The sequence below is a fragment of the Pinus tabuliformis genome, chromosome 7 (genome assembly GCF_031772625.1).
Source record: "Pinus tabuliformis cultivar Carrire ecotype Pingquan chromosome 7, CPIR1, whole genome shotgun sequence".
Taxonomy (NCBI): Eukaryota; Viridiplantae; Streptophyta; class Pinopsida; order Pinales; family Pinaceae; genus Pinus; species Pinus tabuliformis.
Window position 1 is genome coordinate 1564649023 of NC_142293.1, and position 23482 is coordinate 1564672504.

The 23482-nt window shown below is 41.3% G+C and overlaps 1 protein-coding gene across 2 annotated transcripts in view; it reads left to right on the top strand.

Annotated features, from left to right (window-relative positions):
• The window catches only part of LOC149254022 (copper-transporting ATPase PAA2, chloroplastic), a 407965-nt gene that overhangs the window by 245759 nt on the left and 138724 nt on the right, over positions 1-23482 (top strand). For both annotated transcript variants that reach the window (XM_089460050.1, XM_089460049.1), the window contains 3 exons: positions 17143-17209; positions 17475-17554; positions 17726-18186. In XM_089460050.1, coding sequence (XP_089316176.1) covers positions 17143-17209; positions 17475-17554; positions 17726-18186 — 608 coding nt within the window. The remainder of the gene's footprint in view (positions 1-17142; positions 17210-17474; positions 17555-17725; positions 18187-23482) is intronic.

Below are 23482 nucleotides of genomic sequence, written 5' to 3' on the forward strand. Positions count from 1 at the left end.
GATATTCCGGGTGACCTAAATACGGCTAAACATGAAACTCCCTCAAAGCTTCTTGAGCTCACTATCATCTTGTACATATCTTCTCATGAATCTGACTAAGCCATATGATGTAAGATGATACTCCTCATCCCTATCACCTTCACCTTTCTGCTATAACATATGCCTCAATTGTTGATACCTATCATCATTTTGCCTTACCTGCAAGATCCGCTCCTGCAAGTCTATCCCATAAGAACTCACTACTGCAATGTGATTCACCTGCACTCTTCTACTAAGAGCATCTGCGACCCTATTCTCCTTCGCCTTAGTGTACATGATCTCGATGTCAAACTAACTGAGAGTAGCTAACCATCTAGCTCACATGGAATTCAGATTAGGTTGATCAAACAAGTACCTTAGCCCACTATAATCACTCATCAAAATAAACCTCTTGCCAATAAGATAGTGTCTCCACATATTCAATGCATGAATGATAACTGCCAACTCAAGATCGTGCGCCAGATAGTTTTTCTCATGCTCATTCAGCTTCCTTGACTCATAACATACTACATGTCCTTCCTGCATTAGGACTCCATGAAGTCCTGTCTTGCAAGCATCTGTACATACCATGAACTCTTTATTTGGATCTGCAACCTTCAAAACTAGAGCATTTGTAAGAAATTCTTCAACTGCTCAAAACTAGTTGCAAACTCTTTAATTTGTTCAAACTTCCTCCCTTTCGCTGCAAAGATGTAATAGGATAGGAAGTATGTGAGAAGTTCCAGATGAATGGCCTGTAATAACCTATTAGTCCCATGGATGATATGACCTCATCCACATTTCTAGGAGTTTCCCACTCCATGATAGCTCTGATATTTTCTCTACCCAGTGTTATGCCTTCCTTGGAAACAACATGTCCCAAGTAATGAACTTTTATCTGAAAGAAACTGCACTTACTCATTTTGGAATAAAATTGATGCTCTCTCAATAATCTTAACACTGTTGGGACAGCTGAATATATCAAAATGGCACCGAGTGCAATACATATCATCGACAAAATACATAAGAAATGAGGCTCTAAATATCCTGTAAAGTCCAGAAACAATGCTACAAGCTATGAGGCCATTGGCCTACTATAAGGCTACAAGTCTACACATGATCAATCATCAAATTCATCACCACTACTAGACACATGATCATCAATAAGAGCTACATATAGATCATTTGGATCAGAGTCTGAGGATGCCTCAGCCTCATCTACAACCTCAGTAGTAACATTGCCACCAATAACAATAGAAGTGGACCTAATGGAAGCACGAATGGGTCGAGTTGCATGACTAGTGCCTTCCATTAGTTGTTTGCCTTTGCTTGATGTGGCTGCTAATCCTGGTTCTGATGGCACTACCAAAGAGAGTGAGAGCAGTGGCCAGTCCAGGCTACGCAGATCCCAATAGAGGCAGCACAGAGCCCAGAGAGATTGCGTGATCCATGCGGAGTGTAGAGGGAGTGACGCAGAGGCTCCCAGAGGTTGCGCAGTGCCTCAGAGGGCTGACGCAGAGGCTAGAAGGGCCAGCGCTGAGCTTCAGTTGTGCCGGAGAGGGTTTTGTGGGACACGTTTTCTGAATACTTGTTTCCGGATATAGAGGTATTGTTGCCTTGTATTTTTCTCTGTCGGGTGAGCCGATTAGGCACCTAGATGTACTCAGATAGACTGCATAATAATATAACTCTCTGAATAGATGCACTGGTTTTCCCGCATTGGGTTTTTCTGGGGAAATTTGTCCAAAACTAACGGTGTCACTTGTGTGCTTGTTTTTTTTCAGTTGATGATCGTAGATGTTGTGACTGTATTGTGTTTATTTCGATATTTAAATGTATTAAATAAGTTGTTAGAATTAAACAAGTACAAGAAATAAACCAGTAGAATACAGATTAATTTTCTAACAGATAGACTTAGAAAATTCAACTTTGTATCATAGTGTGGTTGCAGATCATAGGAAAACTGAAGGCATCAGCTTAGCAGAGCATTTGCAACAGATTTAGCTGTCCTAAGTGGTAGAGCTGATCCTTGCAGAAAGCGACAGAAGAAGCAGTGACGCAGAGGGACTACATCATTAGTTTGGGCCAGAGAGAGGTAACGCAAAGGTTGAGGAGAGCAGAAACAAGCTTACCCAGAGCCACGCAGAGGCCAGGTGGGCTGACGCTGTTGGATTAGGGAGCTATTTTTGCCGGTGCCGGGATTGCGCAGAGCCAAGAGGCTCAATCCTTAAGTTGTTGGGGCATAGGAGGTTGTGGGTAGTTTGTGGAGCGAAGTTGGTGGGGTACTGTGGTCAGAACAATACCTAATAGGGCAAGACCAAGGTGGAGGGAGTTGCTGCCAAGGCGGATTTTTATCCAAGGAATCCGAATTAGTGTTGCAGTTTCCAAGAGGGAAATCTGGACTCAGCAAGAGTCGAACAAAGGACTTCTAGGAGGGAAGTAGAGAGACTCAGAGGGAGTCCAGAAGAGGAGCGGAGATGGCCGTTGATGATGACTGTGCCATGAGTGCTCATGTACCTCTAGAGAAGAGGTAGGGAGACATCAAGCTGTAGTTAGATGAACTACAGGGGATGAGGGACAGGACCCTTGAGGTACCCAACCTCTTGGATTATACCTTGCTACGGGAGCCTCGAAGAGGAGTAGTAGGACTGGCGGATGTCGGTAGAGACGGATGCGGATGAAGCGGCGGAGAGTGCTACAGTGTAGGAGTCCCCATACAATGCGAGTCTAGTAAGTTGCAACAGTGTGAGAGGCACGAGAGTGTTGCACCAGTGCAGGATGGCACTGAGAGGTGTGCAATGGTGCGAGATGCAAGGAGTTGTTGCAGAGGTCAGTTGAGGGAGCACTTGTTAGCGGCAGAGGGAGCTTCAACATTGGGAGTGTTTCTAGCCTGACAGGGATGTCAAAATTTGGGTGGATCAGTTACTTACTTCTCAGTAACTGAGTTGCAGTGCAGTGGTAGTATGCAGTAGCACGATGCAGCATGATGAGAGGGGGATGCACGAAACCCCAGCGTTAGCCTCTAGGGATAGCGTTAGCCCTTTCTGGCCCAGCGTTTGCCTAGCGTCACTCTGGCTTGGCCTGCGTCAGCCCTCTGGCCCTCTGCGTCACCCACGCTAGCCCTCTGAGGCACTGCGCAGCTCCTGGCTGGCTCTGCGTGAGCCCCTGGTTGGTTCTGCGTCCCTCACTCTCGGCTACTGCGCTGATCCTCCTGGTGCTATCTCTGCCTCTTTGCTTTTGTATTCACTGCCCCTCAGCTACAACTCTGATCACTCTCTCGACTTCCTCAACAAACCTAGCCCCATAAAGTCGAAATCTTGATCAACTCGGTGTGTTCTCCAAGTGACCGTCAAGCCTCCTCTTATACTTTTCTCGTTGACAAATCAACGGCCGAGATTAAGTCCCAATGGCTAAGATTAGATATGGCTTGATCCATGACTTTTGGACCATTCTAACACAGTTTTATATTAATTCACATTAATATTTTATTTTCCCTAAGTTTAGACTTAGGGACTGCATTAAAAATAAAAATTATTTTAATATCTCCCAAACTGTTTAGAATCTGCCCAAACTCTTTATGGGTATTGGAGATCTCATGTGCCTTAGCCTCTCCACCAATTTTCGTGGCTAGAGCACATCTGATGCTACCCCAAATCAACACTCCCTCTTAGCGAGCACTGTGCTCTAGCAATACTCCTCACTGAGTATCACTCTGATCATCCGGCATTGGTCCCTGTGTTGATGCTAGGCCTGCTGCCCATCATCTACACTGCTACATCCTGTACTGCTACCCATGGCCCTGCCACTGCCACTATTGCATCCATACTGCAACTCCCTCTCATCCTGTTGCATCGTGCTGCCCATAGCACTGTCACTACTAACTGTTGCATTGCAACCCAATTACTGAGAAGCAAGTAACTGATCTCCCAACTCTCACATCTCCATCAGGCTAGAGACACCCATGATGCTGAAGGTCCCTCTGTCGCTGACAGGTGTTCCCTCTCTAACCTTTGCGCTGCTGCAACTATTCCATGCATCTCGCACCATTGCACACCTCTCTGTGCCATCTTGCACTGGTGCAACACTCCCGTGCTTCTCACACTGCTGCCTCACGCTGTCCTGGGAATCCTGCACTGTAGCTCCCTCTGTCGCTCCATCCGCATCCGACTCTATTAACATCCGCCAATACTGCTACTCCTCTTCGGGGCTCCTGTAGCAAGGCCTAATCCAAGAGGCTCAGTACCTCGAGGATCCTACCCCTCATCGCCTGTAGTTTGTTTGACTACAGCTCGATGTCTCCCCACTTCTGCTCAAGTGGTGTGTGTGCGCTCATGGCACAATCATCGTCTGTCTCCACTTCCTTCTCTGCCCTTACTGGCGTAGCCTTGGTCTCGGAGGCCTCTCCCTTGCTCTTCTTCCTTGGACACTGGGTTGCATAATGACCCAACTCCCCACAGTGGAAGCATTTGACCTTGGAGAGGTCCTTCTTCTTCCGTTTTTCCTGCTTTCCCTCAGATGTTAGGGCAGCATCCACCTCCTCCTCCTTGATTCTGATCCCCTTGTCGTTGCTGCTCACCTTGCTCAGCGTTCTGATCTCTTCTTGGCGAAGAGCCACCCACATTTCCTCCCAATCTGGAAGGGTTGCCTTGCCTAGTATGCTCCGGAAAAACACCTCCTAGTCTTCTAAGATTGCGTTTAGGGTTGTGCTCACCATCAATTCTTGATCCGGTGTGGCTCCTATGGAAGTCAGTTGATCCCAGATCTCCTTCAATCGACCGAGGAAGGGGTTGATCTGTTCTCCCTTCTGTATCTGGTATGACTGCAGTTGATTTTCTAGTAACATCCTCCTCTGCACAGAAGTATGCTGGTACAATTTCTTTAAGGCCTCCCACATCTCATTTGTCGTGTCCTTTTCGACAATATGTGGTACAACATGGTCCTTGACCCCATCAAGAATCATGCTCTTGGCCCTCGCCATTGCCTCCTCGTACTTGTCGTTATCAGCTGGGTCAACTAGGATTGTTATCGTCCTCAAGACGAAGTGCTTGACACGATTCTTGTCTAGAATGGATAAGATTTTGGCCTTCCAGACTATGAAGTTTGAGGCTCCGTCCAGTCTGTCCTAGTCTCTTACCCCATTCACTGCCATCTCGCTGCTCCTTTACTTCCCTCCTGGAAGTTCTTGGTGTGACTCCCTCTCAGCCTCGATTTCCCTCCTAGAAACCTTTCTGCCAGTGTCGAGATGCCCCCACTCTGATCATTAGTGCAATTGCACCACTGATTTGGATTTCTCGGCTCGAAATCCTTGGTAGCAACTCCCTCCTCCTTGGCCTTGCCCTGTTAGGTATTGTTTTGACTACAGTACCCCACCAGCTCCACTCTGCAACTTACGCACAACGTCCTAAACCCCAACAAACTGAAGGTTAGAGCTCCTAGGCTCTGCGCAATCAGGGATTGGCTGAAACGCTCCCCTAGCCAACTGCGTCAACCCTCCCGGTCTCTGCATGGCTTTCCGTGAGCCTTTTCTGCCCTCCTCAATCTCTGCGCTGGCCTCTTCCTAGCTCAATCTTGATGACGCAGGCACTGCATCACCCCTTTCTCGCTGCTACTCTGCTAGGAGTAGCTTGTGTCACTCGAGACAGTTGTTTTTTGTGGCTGCTGCTCTTCTTAGCTGATGTCCTCAGTTCTCCTATGATCTGCAACCACGCTCTGATACCATGTTGGAATTTCTAAGTCTAACTGTTAGAAACCCTTCATGTACTTTACTGATTTATTTCTACTTACTTGTTTTGTTAATTAACAAGTTATTTACCATGTAAATACTAGAAATAAATACAAGTACATGCTTAACACATTACAGATCATCAACTGAAGGAAACAAAACAAGCACACAAGTGACACCATTGTTTTTGGACCAATGTCCTCCGAAAAAACCAATGCGGGAAAACCGGTGCAACTATCTGAGGGTTTTATTATTATGCAGTTACTGAATACAATCTGGGTGCCAAAACCAGCTTACCCAACATAGAATAAGCTCGGCAGTGGTGCCTCTCAGTCGGAGACAAATGTTCTGGCTGAAACCCCAGATAATCACTCTGGCAGCTTCATAGCTCCAATTTACCCCACGAAACCCCATCATCAACCTCTAGGGACAGCGTCAGCCCTTTCTGGCCCAATGTTTGCCCAGCGTCACTTTGGCTTGGCTTGCATCAGCCTCTGGAGGCACTTTGTCAGCCCTCTATCCCTCTGCGTCACCCACGCTGGCCCTCTGAGGCACTGTGCAACTCCTCGTTGCCTCTGCATGAGCCCTGGCTGGCTCTGCGTGAACCCCTGGCTGGTTCTGCGTCCCTCACTCTCGGCTACTGTGCTGATCCTCTTGGTGCTATCTCTGCCTCTCTGCTTCTGTATTCACTGCCCCTCAGCTGCAACTCTGATCACTCTCTCGACTTCCTCAGCAAACCCAGCCCCAGAAAGTCAAAATCTTGATCAACTCAGTGTGTTCTCCAAGTGACCCTCAAGCCTCCTCTTATACTTTTCTCGTTGACAAATCAACGGCCGAGATTAAGTCCCTAATCAACGGCTAAGATTAGATCTGGTTTGATCCATGACTTTTGGACCATACTAACACAGTTTTATATTAATTCACTTTAATATTTTATTTTCCCTAAGTTTAGACTTAGTGACTCCATTAAAAATATAAATTATTTTAATATCTCCCAAACTGTTTAGAATCTGCCCAAACCCTTTATGGGTATTGGAGATCTCATGTGCCTTAGCCTCTCTACCAATTTTTGTGGCTAGAGCACATCCGATGCTACTCCAAATTAACATATATCATAATCAAATCTTCCAAGTCCTTGGAAGTTGATTGCCTTCTTCATAGTTGCATTTTTCATGATCTCTTCCTTTCTTTATTCACATATTTCCTCCTAGTTCTTTCAACTTTGTCAACCACCTCATATTTCATATGAGGACATATTATGTTGATTTCATCTAGTTAATGTGTGAAACATGCCTTCATTCATCCTTTCATAGGAGGAGATCTTTTCTCTTGATCATGTTTTTGAGGTAGAACATTCGTTCATGATATCCGCAACCATATGACATGAATCTACTTTATAAAAACAAGCATACATACCTCATCTCTTTCTCTTGGTTATCTAGACTTCCTTCGGCGGCTTCCTTGATTGAAAGAACTTCAATCCCTTGACCTGCTTCACTTCTTTTGACATCATACCATCATCCCATGAATCCCATACAGGTTGGAATTCCTTGCGAGACACTTGCTTCTTCCAGTGGGTGAACCTTTCAATGAAGATTCCAACGGAGGATCTTGATCATCCTCATCCTGCACATGCTCCTTTTGAATGATGTATGATGAACTCTTTACTAGATGACTTTCTTCTATCCACAAGTACTACTTATGTTTCCAATGAGGTTATCAAGAGCTACTTCCTTTTATTGCTATAGATTTCTACTTCAGCTATCTTTCAAGCTTCTTATGATGATGTCATGACCTCTTGCCTTCAATTGTATGATGTCATGACCTATGATGCTATCTCCTAACATGATGCATGCTATTATGCCTCTCATGATAGCTTATACTTTACAAAAGAAAACTTGAAATAGAAGCTTGAAAAGAACTAGGTGAGGAAGACTATCTCAATCATAATAGAGATCTTTTACTTCCTCCTTGGATTTCTTCTTTTCAGCTTCTTCCACTTCTTCAGTGATATGGGCTTCTTCTCTTCCTCTTTTGTTGTTTTCCTTCTTGAGTTTAGGGCAATCTCTCTTGTAGTGCCCATATTCTTGACATCCGTAGCATTGGACCTTTTCCATATTCTTCTTTCTTTTTCGAGGACAAAATTTCCCAAATTTCCCTTTTCTTTTTGCCATAGCAGCATATGCTTGAGTTTGTTCATTTGATCCTACATCAGATTTTGCCTTCAACTTGGTTTCTTCAACTTTGCATAGAGACCTCAGATCATTGAATGGAGTAGCTTCCTTCTTCCCATAGATACTTGATGTGAAATTGCCCCATTCTTCTGGTAGTGCATTGAGCACTATGGTAGTCATCTCTTTGTCAGACATTATCTCTCCCAATTCTTGTAGTTGATATCTTATTTCAGATATCCTCATAAAGTATGAGGCTATTCCTTCTTCTTTTGATATCTTCATCTTGTAGAGCTCTTTCCTTAACAAGATTACTTCTCCTGCAATGCTTATGGAGAACAATTCTACAAGTTTTTCATATATTTCTTTTGATGTTTTTACTTTTGATACATAGGAAATGAGGGGATCCTTGATGGATTCTATGACAATCCTTTAAGCCCTTACTTCACCTTTCATATATCTTGCAAGTGCTTGGGCATCTTTCTTTGGAGGTTTGGTGATTGAGCCCTTAACATGTTCCATGACCTCATTTTCTATGAGGTTCAGATTTGTCATTTTCTTTCATGCAAGAAATTTTGAAGCCCCAACTAGTGTGTTGCTTTCCTTGTAAAAAAACATTTTGACAGATTCAGATGTAAACATAAATATACTTACTTGTGAAGATGCTCCTTCAACCTGTTGCCTTCTTGAATTTGATGATGATATAGATAATAGAAAAATTCTTCTTGATGAAGATGGTTTTCTTCAAAAGTGATCCTTGACTCCAAAGAGAGGGAGATCACCTTGAGTCTTTTGATGATGCCAACAACTCCTTTCTTCTTGCTTCCCTTGGATGAGTATACTTCAAGATGCTTTGATTTGATGATTTCTTCAATTCAAGTAGAGTTAGGGTCTTTTGAGGTCTCCTTCCTTGTGATGATGATTTGAGTGAGGATCCCAAGAATGCTTTAACTGTGATCGATCTAGGGTTTTAACACTTCCTTCAAGATGATGATGTAGCCTTTGTCTTCAAAATGCCTTGGAGATGAGAGGATCTTCTTGATTCTTTGATGCCCTTGATATCCTTCTAGAACCTTGATCTTTGAGAGCTTGAGTGTCCCTTGTTGAGCTGCCCTTCCTTGACTTGTTACCTTAGCTCTGATACCATGTTGAGAAATCTAGGTCAAAGAGATGAGGTGATTTCTCTAGCAATGATAACTGCTTGTGAAGACTTCTTATTTTCTTAATTAAGTTGTTCTTGGATTTTTTTATTATTATGTGTTCTTCTTCATCAAACAACTACCAAACCAAAAAGAACAATGAGACAAAGGACACAAGATGTAGGCTATCCGCGAGGGCCAAAACCTCTCCAAGATTGAGAGGAAAACCCACCAAATACTTCTTCTTATAGAATCTTCATTTGATGAATTCCAGGACCAAGGCCCTTGACTAACAACCACTCCAAGACCAAGTCAATGCTTCGTCTTGATGAACTTTTCCTTTTCTTAGTCAATGCTAGTCAAACTTATACCACAGCTTTAGATTTCAGCCGTAACTCAGAATTTCGGCTAGTTGTTGCAAACCTGTAATTCCGGCCTCTTTTGCAAAAACCCTAGATCACACGTGTGGCTGGAATATGGACAAATTATCCTCCTTTTTGATTTCGCTTGAATCTGGCTGTTAAGGGGCCAAATCTGTAAATTATTAAGCTGATCTAGGGTTTTAATATTTTTTTTCTTTATGCAGTTTTCATTAGAGGGGATTTAAAACATTTTCAACCCTCAAGACACATTTCATGATGACTTTTTACAATTTACATCTTAAGGGAGAAAAGCCCTTTAACATAGACCCTCACAAATCACACAGTTCTGCGACACAACTATAATCTAGCAGATTCAACACACTAGGATTCTCCTAAAATTCCAATGACAAAATCCATCCCGGCTTTGGGGTCAGGTTTGAAGGAAAACTCTGCCGATCGATGGATCGGTGAGACGAAAAACCTTCCGGGACGTAGATTACCACTAGAAAGTTAGGTCCACCTAGGCAATTCACATACACGACTCATATCTGCTAAGATTATTTACAATTCATACATGCAGACTGGGTTTACAATCAAAAAATGATCAAGTTGCTGATGATGGCAGGATGGCACGGACACATCGATCAGGTGCTGCTCCTTTCTGTCAAGAAAAACGGGGTGCACTGCATGGGTAGTTGACCAGTAGAGGTCAACACCACTCATATTGGTTTTATATGTGGATGATCTCTTCTTGACAGGGTCATCAAGGCTCATAGAGGATTGCAAGAGGGAATTGACAGCTAAGTTCGAGATGAAGGAATTGGGACTGATGTATTACTTCCTAAGACTGGAGGTATGGAAGATGGATGGGGAGATATTCTTTGGGCAAGTGAGATATGCTATGGAGATCCTGAAGAGGTTCAGGATGCAAGATTGTAGGTCCATGTCCACGCCTATGATTACCAATTGGAGGAAGATAGACACATCAGAGGATGTAGATGTGGAACCAACCTTATATAGGCAGCTCATTGGATCTCTTATGTATCTGGTCAACACAAGGCCAGATATTTGTTTCGCGGTCAACACTCAGTGAGTTTATGGTGGAGCCAAAGAGGGTGCATTGGATAGAAGAGAGACATGTTTTGATGTATTTGTGCGACATAGTTGAGTATGGTTTGCGATATACTCGAGGTGATGGTATCAGTTTGTGTGGATATACAAATGCAGACTCGGTGGGCAGTTCAGTGGATTGGAAAAGCACCTCAAGGTGTTGCTTCATGTATTGGATTAGGGGTTGTCTCTTGGTGCAGTAGGAAGAAGAAGTCTGTGGCACTGAAATCTGTAGAGGCTGAATACATGGCAGCTAGCATGGCCACATGCAAAGCTATTTGGCCTTAGAAGTTGCTAGTGGGTTTGTTTGGTCAACTGACGGATTCGACCAACATCTACTGTGATATTAGAGTCGCATCAGGCTCTTTGAGAATCCAGTGTTTCATGATAGGTTGAAGCATATCGACATAAGATATCATTTCATTAGAGATTGTGTACAACGTGGATCATTTCGACTACAACATGTTCCCACAGAGCAGGTTACAGATATTCTCATGAAGGCCTTGGGTAAGGTAAAGTTTGTCTACTTCAGGGATACGATGGGAGTAGTGGAGAACATCTTTCTCGCTAGGAGGTAGTGTTAGTTTTTGGTAGCAACGACCACGTGTTCTAGTCTCTATAGTGTCTATGAGACTAAGGAACACATTTTCTCCAATACCCAGAAAAGGTTTCGTAAGAAACACCTCAATTAGATTAATTAGCCAATTATTAATTATTTTCCTAAGTCTAACTTATGAAAATTGGTTAATTAAATCAGATTAATTGAGGAAAATTGATTTTACTCTAGAGACTTCTGGAAAAGTCACTTGATGGGGTCAAGATTGTAAAATTTCGAGAATCCCACCTGAATCAACTACTGCAACAACTGATTAAACTTCTCCTATTTGTTAATTACTGAAACAAATTATCTACTGCTTCCTACAACAAATATCGAAGCTAATACAACTGCAACCTTCACTTAATTAATTAATTTGCCCAAAACAAGAACAAAACAATAGAGAAAAATCCACACAAGTGACAGTATTTTTTGGACAAATGTCCCCGGAAAAACCCAATGCGGGAAAACTGATGCAACAACTCTGAGGGTTTTATATTATTAAGTAGTAGTTTCTGAATACAACTTTGGATGCCCTTCCGACAATCCAGTTACAAAGAAAATAAACTGGCAGAAAAACTTAGTGAGATTACCTCACTCTACCCGACAATTCTTGGTTGTTTCGGCAACTGAACCAACTGTCCCTAGCTATCTCTGTGCTGGCCCTGCGTAGGTCTTGCATCACTCTAAAAAGGCTTTGCGTCAACTCAACTGGGAAACGTCTTTTCTTCTGGAGTAGTTTCCATCCCTCCTAGCTCAGAAATGTTAGCTCCTCTGCAAAACTTGGACTTCTGCTCTGGATGACTGCACTGTCTTTGCGTGAGCTCTTTTGGCTCATCATCAAACTCTGCGTGGGCCCTTCTGGCCCATCGTCAACCCTTTTGGTGTCTCTTTTCCTCTCTCTGTTGTGTATCCTGGGTCCTGGAGAAGATACTCCAACCCAATTATCCCTGCCCCTCACTGCAACATCTCACTATCGAAATTTTCCTGGTAGCAGCTCTGCTTCAGAAAATCGATTCTCTGAACTCTCTGTGTGTCTTTCCAAATGACCCCCAAACCTCCTTAAATAATCTCCTCGTTGAAATTCAACGACCCAGATTAGAAGCTAATCAATGACTAAGATCATTTATGCTTGATCATCGTCTTCTACTAGAAGTTATACCCACAGTTTATATCAATACCCTTTAATTATTTTATTTTCTTAAGTTTAGACTTAGGGTCCCTTTAAAAGTAATTAATTATTTTAATATCACTGCTTTTGTGGAATTTCCCAAAATGCTTTTTGGGTTCTTTGGAATACATGTGCCTAAGGCTCCCTACAAAATTTGAGACTTAGAGCACATCTGATGCTACCAGAAATCAACAAAGATGATCTTAGCCATCGATTGTGATTAGATCATGGTCGTTGGTTGCTCAACAGGAGATTATAAGAGCAAGTCAATGGGACATTGGAGATCACTTAAACAGGTCGACTTATCGAGTTGCAGTGACTAGCAAGGGCATAGTTGATGCAGAGGGAGACACTAGCAGCAAAGGTTTCAACAGGAAATTGAGGAGTGATTGCCAGAGGAATTCTTCACGAGATTCTAGCATTCCAAGAGAAAAGGAATAGAGGCTGAATTATTCTGTAGAGAGGCCACACTAGCCAGTGCGCATTATTGAGCAGTTGTTCTATTTCCAATTGCCGGAGACAGTTGCCGAGAGGAAGAGCGAATAGCTCAATCGAGTTGCAGGAACGACTTCCTAGGCTAGTGTGAATTCTAGGAAGGTCATACACGCTTACATATTTTGCTAGCGCAAGTTGTAGGCAGGAGCCCAATTTGATTTGTAGAGGAGACTTTGTGTTTCCAGATTATTTTGCTTGTGGAGAAATTTATCGGAGCTTTGCCAGTGTCAGACAAGCAGTTGATGTACTCTTTAATTTGCTGAAGAAATAATAATAAAACCCTCATCTGTACACTGGTTTTCCCCACATTGGGGTTTTTCGAGAGACTATTGTCCAAAAATACTGGTGTCAAAATTTTATGTGTGTGCATTATTTCTCAGTTCTTGTATTTTACTTGTGAAGATTGCAGTAGTGAATTAACCGTTATTTGTTGTAATAATTTATGAAGACAAATAAATTGCATAAGTTAGAAGATTAATTTTTGGTTGTTGCAATTAAGGAAATTTTACACTTACAATGGTGATAGTGCAAATGAGAAAAAGAATGTGTGCCTTTGGTGACAAGAGGGGTAACAGGGGGAAAATAAATAGATTGGGCTGTTACCACTCAAACCAGCAGGGGACCTAAAGGAGTTCCTAAGAAGGCAACTGCTAGGTTAAGGGCAACTATGGAAGCTTTGTTCACTGTCACCACAACTAAGTATCCCTGCTCTTTACGGACTACTTTCACTGATGGGAGGACTCCCGGTAGTGTAAGGATTCACTTGTAAAGTATATGTCGATGGATAGGTGAGAAGTGACCCTGAAAACCTTTTCCGAAGGATGGAGTGAAGAATAGAGCTTGCTTGCTTTTTAAGCAAGGGACTTGGTCCACCAGGGATAAGGGGTGAGGATTGGAGGGTTGAGGGAGAAAGGTTAGGTTTATGAACAAGTTTCTCAATCCCTATAATCTTTGGAAAACTCGGATTCCCAAATGGTCCTTGACAGATAGTCTTTATTAAGTGGGTCCACACGAGGTAATGTGGACCCAGCCCAGGTTCGGGGGTGGAATGTAGCAACCAATGATGTTCCTATCCTAGACATGGTGAGGGAAAAGGACCAAACAAGAATATTTACTTCAAAAGGTTGAATTGATCTTATTAGTGTCTAGCTTTGGGGATGCCTAAGAAAAATTCGATCCTAGAGCTAGGGCTTGTGATTTCTGAAGATTCCACCATTAGAATGGCCTCAAATTTGGAGGAGAGGGAGGGGACCCACCAGTGAAGTAGCCTAGAGAAGATCGAAATTTTTCCTTGGGCCAATTGCCAGGAAATTGATGCCCTAGGTGACCCACTGGGGCTAGACTCGGGAAAAAGGGGAAAAATGGTGAAAAGAAGGTTAATGTGATCACCCTTTTTATGGAACTAGTGCTTAATTCACTTGGGGATATGGAATCAAGGATGATAATGAGTAAGAACTTGGATTCTTGATCAAGGAGGCCCAGAAAGTCAGCTTCATAAAATGTACATAGTAAGAAAAGAAAAGTGACTTTCAAGCATTTATACTTTAAAGCAAAAGATGCGAGCTTCTCGAGATAAATAAATCTCTAGGACATTTCATTCATAATATATAACATTGGCCCATACATTAAATTAGCTAAAACGTGCTCAATTCCACATTTCGATAATGCAGCAAGTAGCCTAATTTTAGCAGTATGCAACAACAAGCATAATAGCATCAAATTTTATTTACAATGTTATAGAGTATATCTAACCAGCTTTTCGTTTGCTCAATAAAGCTCCAAGACGAGAAATAGCCCAAATCCATACATCAAAATTCATCCATCTCCAAAAATATCCACCAAGGAAAAAGTGCGAAAATTCTCTATGATTAGAGAGATCCCAAGTCAAGTGATGATACAAATGAATGTATCTAACATCAATATATAGCCTCCTAAGGAGTTCGAATTAGCCTATGGGCCCCTAAAGATAAAATAATGCACAAATAATAACTCCTAATGGTGACAAGCCCACCATACTAGCTCATAATGTAAAAACAAGCCTCATAAGGGGCCAAACAATGATGTATGCATGTCGTAGGACCCTCCAAAGGCTCAGTAACATCCTGGAGTGCCATATTGAGGAATAAATTCCTCAGAATATGATGGACAAGAGGGTGGCCCCTTGTTCTCCAAGTAGTAGACTTGTGGTGCTCTCAGTGGGTCTAAGAGCACATCAATGACCCCATGGGTCTCCATATGAATCGGAGATGTCTGTAGATCCTTTGCAATGGTCCAGGTGGTGGAATGAATGCTGCCATGACATTGTACAATTGTTGGGACACCTGCCAAGAGTGGGCTCCTGTGGGGGCCTGCTGGGCATAGTGTACCAATCATGTCACCATTGTCCCAAACGTGGATCACTAGTAGTCTCTGAACATCCATGAAGATCTGTGGAGTGTTTCCTGTTGCTGTGGAGGCACATGGCTCGCTATGCACACCCTACATGTGCCAATGTGGACCTCCGGGGGTTAAGATCCCATATCGAAACCCAAATGGAAACCACCTGCAATGCTGCATAAGATCCAATGCGTCCCCTAGGCTTCCAGTACGATTAGTCATTAGAATAATTGGGTAAAGGAGCTTACAAACCATGGATAACAAAGTGGGCACTTTATAATGGTATGCCCTTCCGTAGTGGGCTTTGGCATGTGCTAGTGTCTCCAAACTCCAAAGGGCTTTAGCCAAGTACCTCATTAGGTGGTTTCAGCCGTTAGAGGGGATAGTATGTCCAAGGTACATCCTTCTAATGGAGGTGGCAAGTTACAAATAGATGAGACGGAATAGGGAATGAGGGGCGTAACCCTGGGCCACATAATGGGGCATAGGGGTAGCTAGATAAGGGGACGCCCACACCTGGGTATATAATGTATAGGAGGGAGAAATCGTGGTACATGAGGTACCTCGACCTTGATTTTTCCACCCTTCTTTATATTCCTTTTTCCTTTTATGAATTTTCTTTAATTAACTACTCGGGGCTCAAAGGACAAGAGCATGATGTGTATAATACAACAATGATTACCCCTTTTGAGGTAGGGTGGTTCATTGCCCTCCAGGGGTTGGGACAATCATGGGTTCCTGAATGATAGAGGAGGCTCATTTGGGGCTTATGGAACCAGGGTGATGGCCATGGATGGGGTAGAGCTCATGTGTCAGCTTTTGCTCACGTGCTAATTATTTTGTCCCGGCCATATTTTGCATTTTGTGGTACAATTTCCTGTTAAATGTGGCCACTTATGCTTTTCACTTTTTCTTTTTAATTGCTTCCACCTCCGGGGCATCACTCTAGGCTTGACCCAAGGCATGGGAAAGGGGATAGGGAGGCTAGCCCTATGTGGACTTAGAATGTGAATGTGGACCGAGGTGGGAGAAAAGATGAATGGGGGTATAGTGAGTGGAAAGGGAGTGATATGTGCAGATAAAGGAGTGGGTCCACGCACCCAAAATGTGGGGGTTTTCAAGTAGTACCACCCTAGAACCAAATGATCAATAAAGGAGATCCCACGGGACTAAGATCCAAGGGTAACAATGAAAAGAGATCAAGGGGACAGGAGCACAAACTAAGTCCACTCTTTCCGCCAAATCCCCCCATCAATCCATACCCGGAAGTATCCATGATAAGTAAGCCCAATACTCAATTACCAAACAACAAGACATACCTTCAGATTCGGGAGGCCCACCTTCAAACATACGATCAATACAGGTGGGTGAGGGACCACATGGCTGGCTCAGGTGGCATAGAAAAGGCACAACGAGCTAGTAGGAGGCATCAAGGGGCTGCCGGCTCAGGCTCATCATGGAGAAAATTTCTCCTGGGGATATCACCCACGAAGTGGTGGGTAACATGGCCCAAAGAGATCATAGTCTGAATCGACAAATGATCCAAACAGGTCACATCTAAAAGCACATAAACACTAGTCAAGGCAAAGCCAGCTAGAGAAAGTCAAATCTTCCCATGGACCATAGAAGTGACTCAACCATGGTTGAACCATACCTTGACATTGCCAATAGTTAGATCAAATATACTAACCACCATAATCCAGTCCCTTTTTCTTCCAATCACGATAAAAATTCCGAAGTCTTTATTGTATATCTAAATTATAAACTGATGGATGATATTCTTATAAATGAATAGCTTTTGCAAAACAGTACTACTGGTATTTTCAGAAATTTCTCTATCCTACTTTAAAATCAACTTTCAAAATTATTTCTTAGTGCTTGCATAGAAATTCACCTTCCTCTAGTTTCATTCTGTATTTTGGCAACATCATGATGCATTGACTCAAATTATGAGGTTTTGTCACTATTTTTTTCTTTGTTCAGGTAGTTGCCTGTCCATGTGCACTTGGTCTTGCAACTCCAACTGCTGTTCTTGTTGGAACCTCCCTTGGTAAGGCTGATCAATATTAATATTTGTAGCTATGTTTCATAACTTGATTTCTCCCATCTATGTTTTCCTTTTAATTCATCCCATGATTTTAGAAATTATTCTGCCTTACTCTAAGCCCTGTTGTCGCAAAATTTTCTTATTTTCTCTGTTGAACTCTATGGTAGCTTCCGAATTAAATAAATAATCAAGAAATCAATAGATACAGGAAAATGGTTCCTTTATTGATTTGTGTTGATTAATTTAGTACTCTTTTACTCTGTTGCAGGAGCAAAACGTGGACTTCTTGTCCGAGGAGGGGATGTACTTGAACGCCTGGCTGGAGTTGACATAGTTGCCTTTGATAAAGTATTTATTCCAATTCAACGTTGATTAATTCATTTACATGTTACGTTACAGAAAATAACATTAAATGATATTTTTTTCATTGTTAGCATTGCTCTTATGTATCCCATTTGTGCTTGATGTCCCTTGTGTCTGTTTCATGTAAGCTGATCTACGTGTGTTTATGAAGAATAGACAGGAACTCTTACAGAAGGAAAACCTTCCGTAGCTTCTGTAGCTGCATTGCATTATAATGATGAAACAATTCTAAGACTTGCTGCTGCGGTGGAGAAAACAACTACTCATCCCATTGCTAAAGCAATTATTGACAAGGCAGAATCTTTAAATTTGGACATCCCTTTTACACGAGGACAAATTACAGAGCCAGGTTTTGGTGCCCTGGCTGAAGTAGATGGAACTATAGTGGCAGTTGGATTGATGGAATGGGTACATGAATGTTTTAACAAAGAAAGTGGAATTTCTGAACCTGATGATCTTAAATCTCAGATAAGAAAAATGTTGTTAAAGACCACAGGGTCTTCATCTTTGGAGCAGTCAAAATCAGTGGTTTATGTTGGGCGGGAAGGAGAAGGCATAATAGGGGCAATTATTGTAGCTGATGTCTTGCGGGATGATGCAAGGAGTACAGTTCTAAGGTCCTCTCTTTGTTTCTCCCTCCAGTTAGAATGTATTTTCTTTTATATTTTTTAGGATATGCAATTACAAGGTTTAAGATTGCAAATCATGTGTAGAACAGGCACTGATTTGTAAATACTTTTGAATCTTGATTTGTACCTATTGTTGAAAAAGTAGTAACTTCTGACTATACTTTGGATGTATGAAGCAAGCGTCAATGAAATCTCTTATGTGAATAACACATATACTAGTTTAGGACTCTCCTTATTTAAACGTGCTCCTTCTCCTGTATAATTCATTATACTTACAGAGATTTAGGATCACTGAGTAAATACATTCCGTTTGTTATGCCCCTGAACAAGAGGATTGCTGTAACACCATAATTAGCTCTGTGCACCCGTAACATATAAGCCTGAATTCTTAGAAAAAACAAAAGGAAAGAATTTGATGAGAAATGCAGGCTGGCATCATATAGAATTCTGTTATGACCCTGCTACGGCTGGCCTACAAGACATAGCCCCGCATTAAATTTAACTCTCGGTGCTCCACAATGTTTTCCCATGCAAATTTCTATTGAGCACTAAGTATATATTTAATACACGTCTATTTTTAATAATAAAATGATTTTTCCTCACACAAGAAAAGCCAGAAATCCATAAAAGCTATTTTAAGTGGGTCAAGTATATTTTTCAGAGTAATGGATAGGTTTGAGAACCTTGACCCAAGAGCCTTCCAATACTCATAAACCATCCAAAATTATGTCATGTCTCCATTTTTATTCTTCTTCATAGTACAACCAGGGTGGATTTCCAAGGTAGGTGATGGCCAAGTCCGTGGAGCAGGTTATGTAATCAAGGGTCCCAATGGAGTTTTGAGGAGTTTCTATGAGGTCCAATGGCGTTCGCTTGGTATATTCCATCATCCCCACAGTTTGCATTTCGTTTTGGCGCATTCCGACAATTTTTAGAAAATTGAGTTATTAGTGGGCTTGACTCATTTAATTACGCTTAAGGTGGCATTCTGGGAGGAATATGTGGCCGAACACCTTAGTGTAATAGCTCGTTGGAACCAAAGTGAGAAGATATACATGATGGGATGGTTAGATGAGAGTTTCAGTGACCTAGGGAGACATGATGGCCAATTTACCATTTTCCCACATTAAAAAGAATATTTTAATTGAAATCAGTGTTTGAAAAACCCGATCAGGAAGGCAATGTGGCGAAGTTTTGGCCCTAACCGGCCGGTTTAGGACGGAACCAGCCGGTTACCTGCCATGCCAGCCTCCACCATTTGTATCGTTGGTTTGGCATGTGGTGTGAAGAAAGTTTGCTATGGAAAGTAAAATTTGTGTCACTCTATGGTTGAAATTTGCATTATGGTTACGTTACTCGGTAGCAGGGGATTTTTCATTACAAGTTTTTTGAAGGCATGTTGGATTGTACAAAACATAGACAGTGTACTGATTTCATGTCTGTTGTTTCACTATGGTATTGGCAGCCTGTAGGGCATGTTGAATTCCAACCGATTGAGGATGGTAAGTTTGGAGAATTCACAATTTAAAGGCTGTAAGTGCACTGTGTCTGGTCCTATTTCAACATCTCAGACAGCCTGCAGATTTAACACTGTTTCCAGATTTAACACCGTCTCCAGGAATCATGTAACAAAAATCAAGTAGCAAATGTATCAACAAAAAGAACACTCCAATACAATGTTTCTTTTCAGATTATAAATGAATTATGGTTGAACCTGATTTCATGCCTAGATCATCCTTCGGCCAAGCAGCCAAAAGACTATATATAATCTCTAGTAAACATGTAACAACAGTCAAGTAGCAAAATGTATCAGCAGAAAGAGCGCTCCATCAAAATGTGTTCTCTAGTTTAGAAAGAATATTGGTTGAACCTGATTTCATGCCTGGATCATCCTTGGGCCTAGCAGCTAAAAGACTAGAAACAATGGTCGCAGTCACCTTTCAACATGTAACAAAGAATACTTTGAGCCTATCTAAGGGAACACCTCACCTCTTATTGCTCACACTTTGGTTGCAGTAAAAGGTAAGCTCAATATTGAAGGAAAAGGAATAATCAACCCTTGTATAGATACTGTATGCTCAATCCTGTTCCTGGCAGCAGAATTACAGAGGGTGCATGATTTTGGAACATTTTTGTGGTTATGGTTATATATATATATTCCCAGCCTTCTTTCGTGTTTAAGGGCTGACCTAAGACAAGATGCAGGAATGTTTGAGAAGACATATAGACTGAAGATTAAATTGATTTAAAATAGAGTTTTAAATCTGAGCCGACCTGTCCATATAACCAGAAGTAGTTTAACTTGAGACCATGAAGAGCTTGAAAGAAAAACATGTTGACCCACTTGTCCATATATAAAGGTGGATTTGAGGTTTAGTTTACATGATGTGTACAAATTTGTAAGGCATAGATGGCATTTGTATTATTGGTTTGTTTGTGGAGATCCTCTTTGACATGGATATCGAGAGTTTAATAGAGAAATGTCTAATTGGCGTACTCAATTACTCCAATTCCAATTAGCGCCAAAGACCATCTCATGAAGCACAGAGAAAGCATTGTAGGGTCTATGTTTGATGATCTTAGAGAGCCAAACATGGTGGAGGCGGGTGAACCATTTTTCATTATTAATGAACAACCATATCTTTTCATCATGGTGATTCAGTGCAAGATAAAGGGTTTTTTTATGGCAATAAAATTGCAAACCAAATAAATTGTTTATTTGAGTCATTGCTTATGTATTTTACGATTCTGTCAATGATATGTATTGCACTCGGTACCATTTTGATATATTCACCTTTACATGGTATGTAAATAAGAAAACTTTGCATATTTTGTCTCTATTGGCATGGAATCATGGTTTTAAATCTTAAAAATAGTTTTGTTTTATTAAAAATTAATTATTTAATGTATTTTTCTAAAACTGGTTCGTTTAGACCTAACCAGTCCCGGTTTGACTGGTTACGATTTTAAAAACATTGATTGAAATAAAAGAGGGAAAAGTGCTCCATGATTAAAATAGTAATAAAATAGAAGGTTCTAGAGGAGTCCATCAAATCTATAAAAGAGGAGGAGACCATTGGAGGACATCCTGGTTTTGATATTGTTTCTTGTATGTGAGGTTGAAAACTCAGTTCTCTACTCCAGCAGTATCCCCAAGACGGAAGCCCTTGGGTGATTCAGTGAGGGTGGGCGAGCACCCATCTCTTCCTTTGGTGAATCCATCTAGGGTTCACAAGTTGCAGCGTATTGTTTTTCAGTTATGTTTGGAGGCCGATTTGTGGCATTATTGTAGATCTATCTGAGGCCATCTTTTTATCTCAGTTATACGGGTTGTATGTGCATGTAAAACCCTGGTTTATCGAATATAATAATGTTGAGTATTTTTCTGTTCATGGTGTTATGGGATTGCAGTGCTTTATTTGCTTAATTTTACATGGCAATCATCTGTTAAATGCATGATTAGTTTTATGTGAAGTGCCTGTTCCAAATTTTCTGCATTTGGGACATTACAAATTATACTAACATTGTTTGTCCAATACCACTTTAGAGCACATCCAAAGGTGCAGGGCGTCATATATTAAACTAATATCAAAACAAAATGACGAAACTATTGGGCAAACAATAAAAACTAGAAATTGAAATTGCCAGAGTAGGGTTTAATGTTCAGTGTTACCCCTCATATTTTATGAGAGGTAAACTTGTGATTATCATCAGATGATGGGATTTTCAAGGTGGCATATTGAGATGCTGATGCACCTATAAGGTATACACCTCTAAATTTTACTTGGAAGAGATGTTTGAGTTGACTTTTTGAGAGACTCACTTTTCTCTTGCATAGTCATGAATTATGGCCCATCTATTTGTGAAAACTTGATAAAAATATTGTTTATTGTATTCAACCAGTAATTATCCAATGTATTTAATTATGAGAAAAATTAATTTACTACAATAACTAAACAAAAACACGATTGCAATATTCACCAAAAATAGGTTGCAGAAACTATGAGAAAAAACCAATTAGAAAATGGACACCAATATTTTTGGACAAAACGTCCTTGGAAAAACCTCGAAGGTAAAACTCTTTCCTTAGATCCGAGGGTTTTATTATTATCTTTGACAAATTCTACAATCCATAAATATTACAATACTACTTGCGAAACCCCATAAAAACATTTTTTGACCTCCACAAGTCTATCTAACCTCTGGAAGACACACAACCTCCCTCTGTAACCTGACATAGCCTCACACTAGAAAATATGACCTGTATGCCCCCACACGTGTGGCTCTTGGACCCTTTGATGCTCACGACCTAGATGGAATCAATCTCTCAACTCTTTTGGCAACTCGTACAACCCTCCTAACAATCTCGTATGGCCTCCTCCTGGAAAATATGACCCACACAAGAAATCTCAGCCTCTCTCAGAGAAAACATGGCACTCCTGGAATCTTCACGGCTTCAATAACTCGGCCTCCTTGTTTGCAGAAGAACTTTGTGAGAATTCCTCCTTTGGATCTCGAAAACTGGAAGAATACTGATAAAAGAAAACCCTCGAAAATATTCACTGCTTCAATCGCTGTTGAAACGCTCACAGGTGTTAAACCTCAATAACCATGATCGTGATTTCCAAGGTTTCCCATCGATTTACTTTAGAATCTATCATTGAGAAATCAATGACCAAGATCTAGATTTGGAGTGATCTAATCGATCACTAAGATCACTTAGAAACTTTTCTAGAAGTCTCTAGAGAAAAATCAACCATGTCTCAATTATTACTAATTAATTAATATATTTCCCTACGTTAATGTGAAAATTTCACTCTCTATTGCAACGACTGAAAATTATTCTTCTAACTGATTATTATTAAGTGCAGTTTATTTGCTACGACAAACAATGAATAAAATCACAACTGCAATTTTCACCAAAATAAAATATGTTGCGGAAAATAACTGGAATTGAGAAAATATATGGACACACACACGATAAAAATGACACAGTTCTTTTTGGACAAATGTCCTTGGAAAAACCCAATGTAGGAAAATTGGTGCATCAGATAAGGACTTTATTATTATTATGCAATAGTGAAATTTCTGATTACAATCTGAATGCCAAATGGGCAACCCTTTGCAAGATAATCTGGCCAAAAATATCAAGGGATTTTTTCCCTTCTCCACAAGCAATCCTGACACAACCTACTTTAGGACACTGGCCCTCCAAGAACCCTTGCGCGGGCCTCTGCGCAGTGCTTGCACAGACCCTCACATGCACAACCTGAATTTGCCTTTG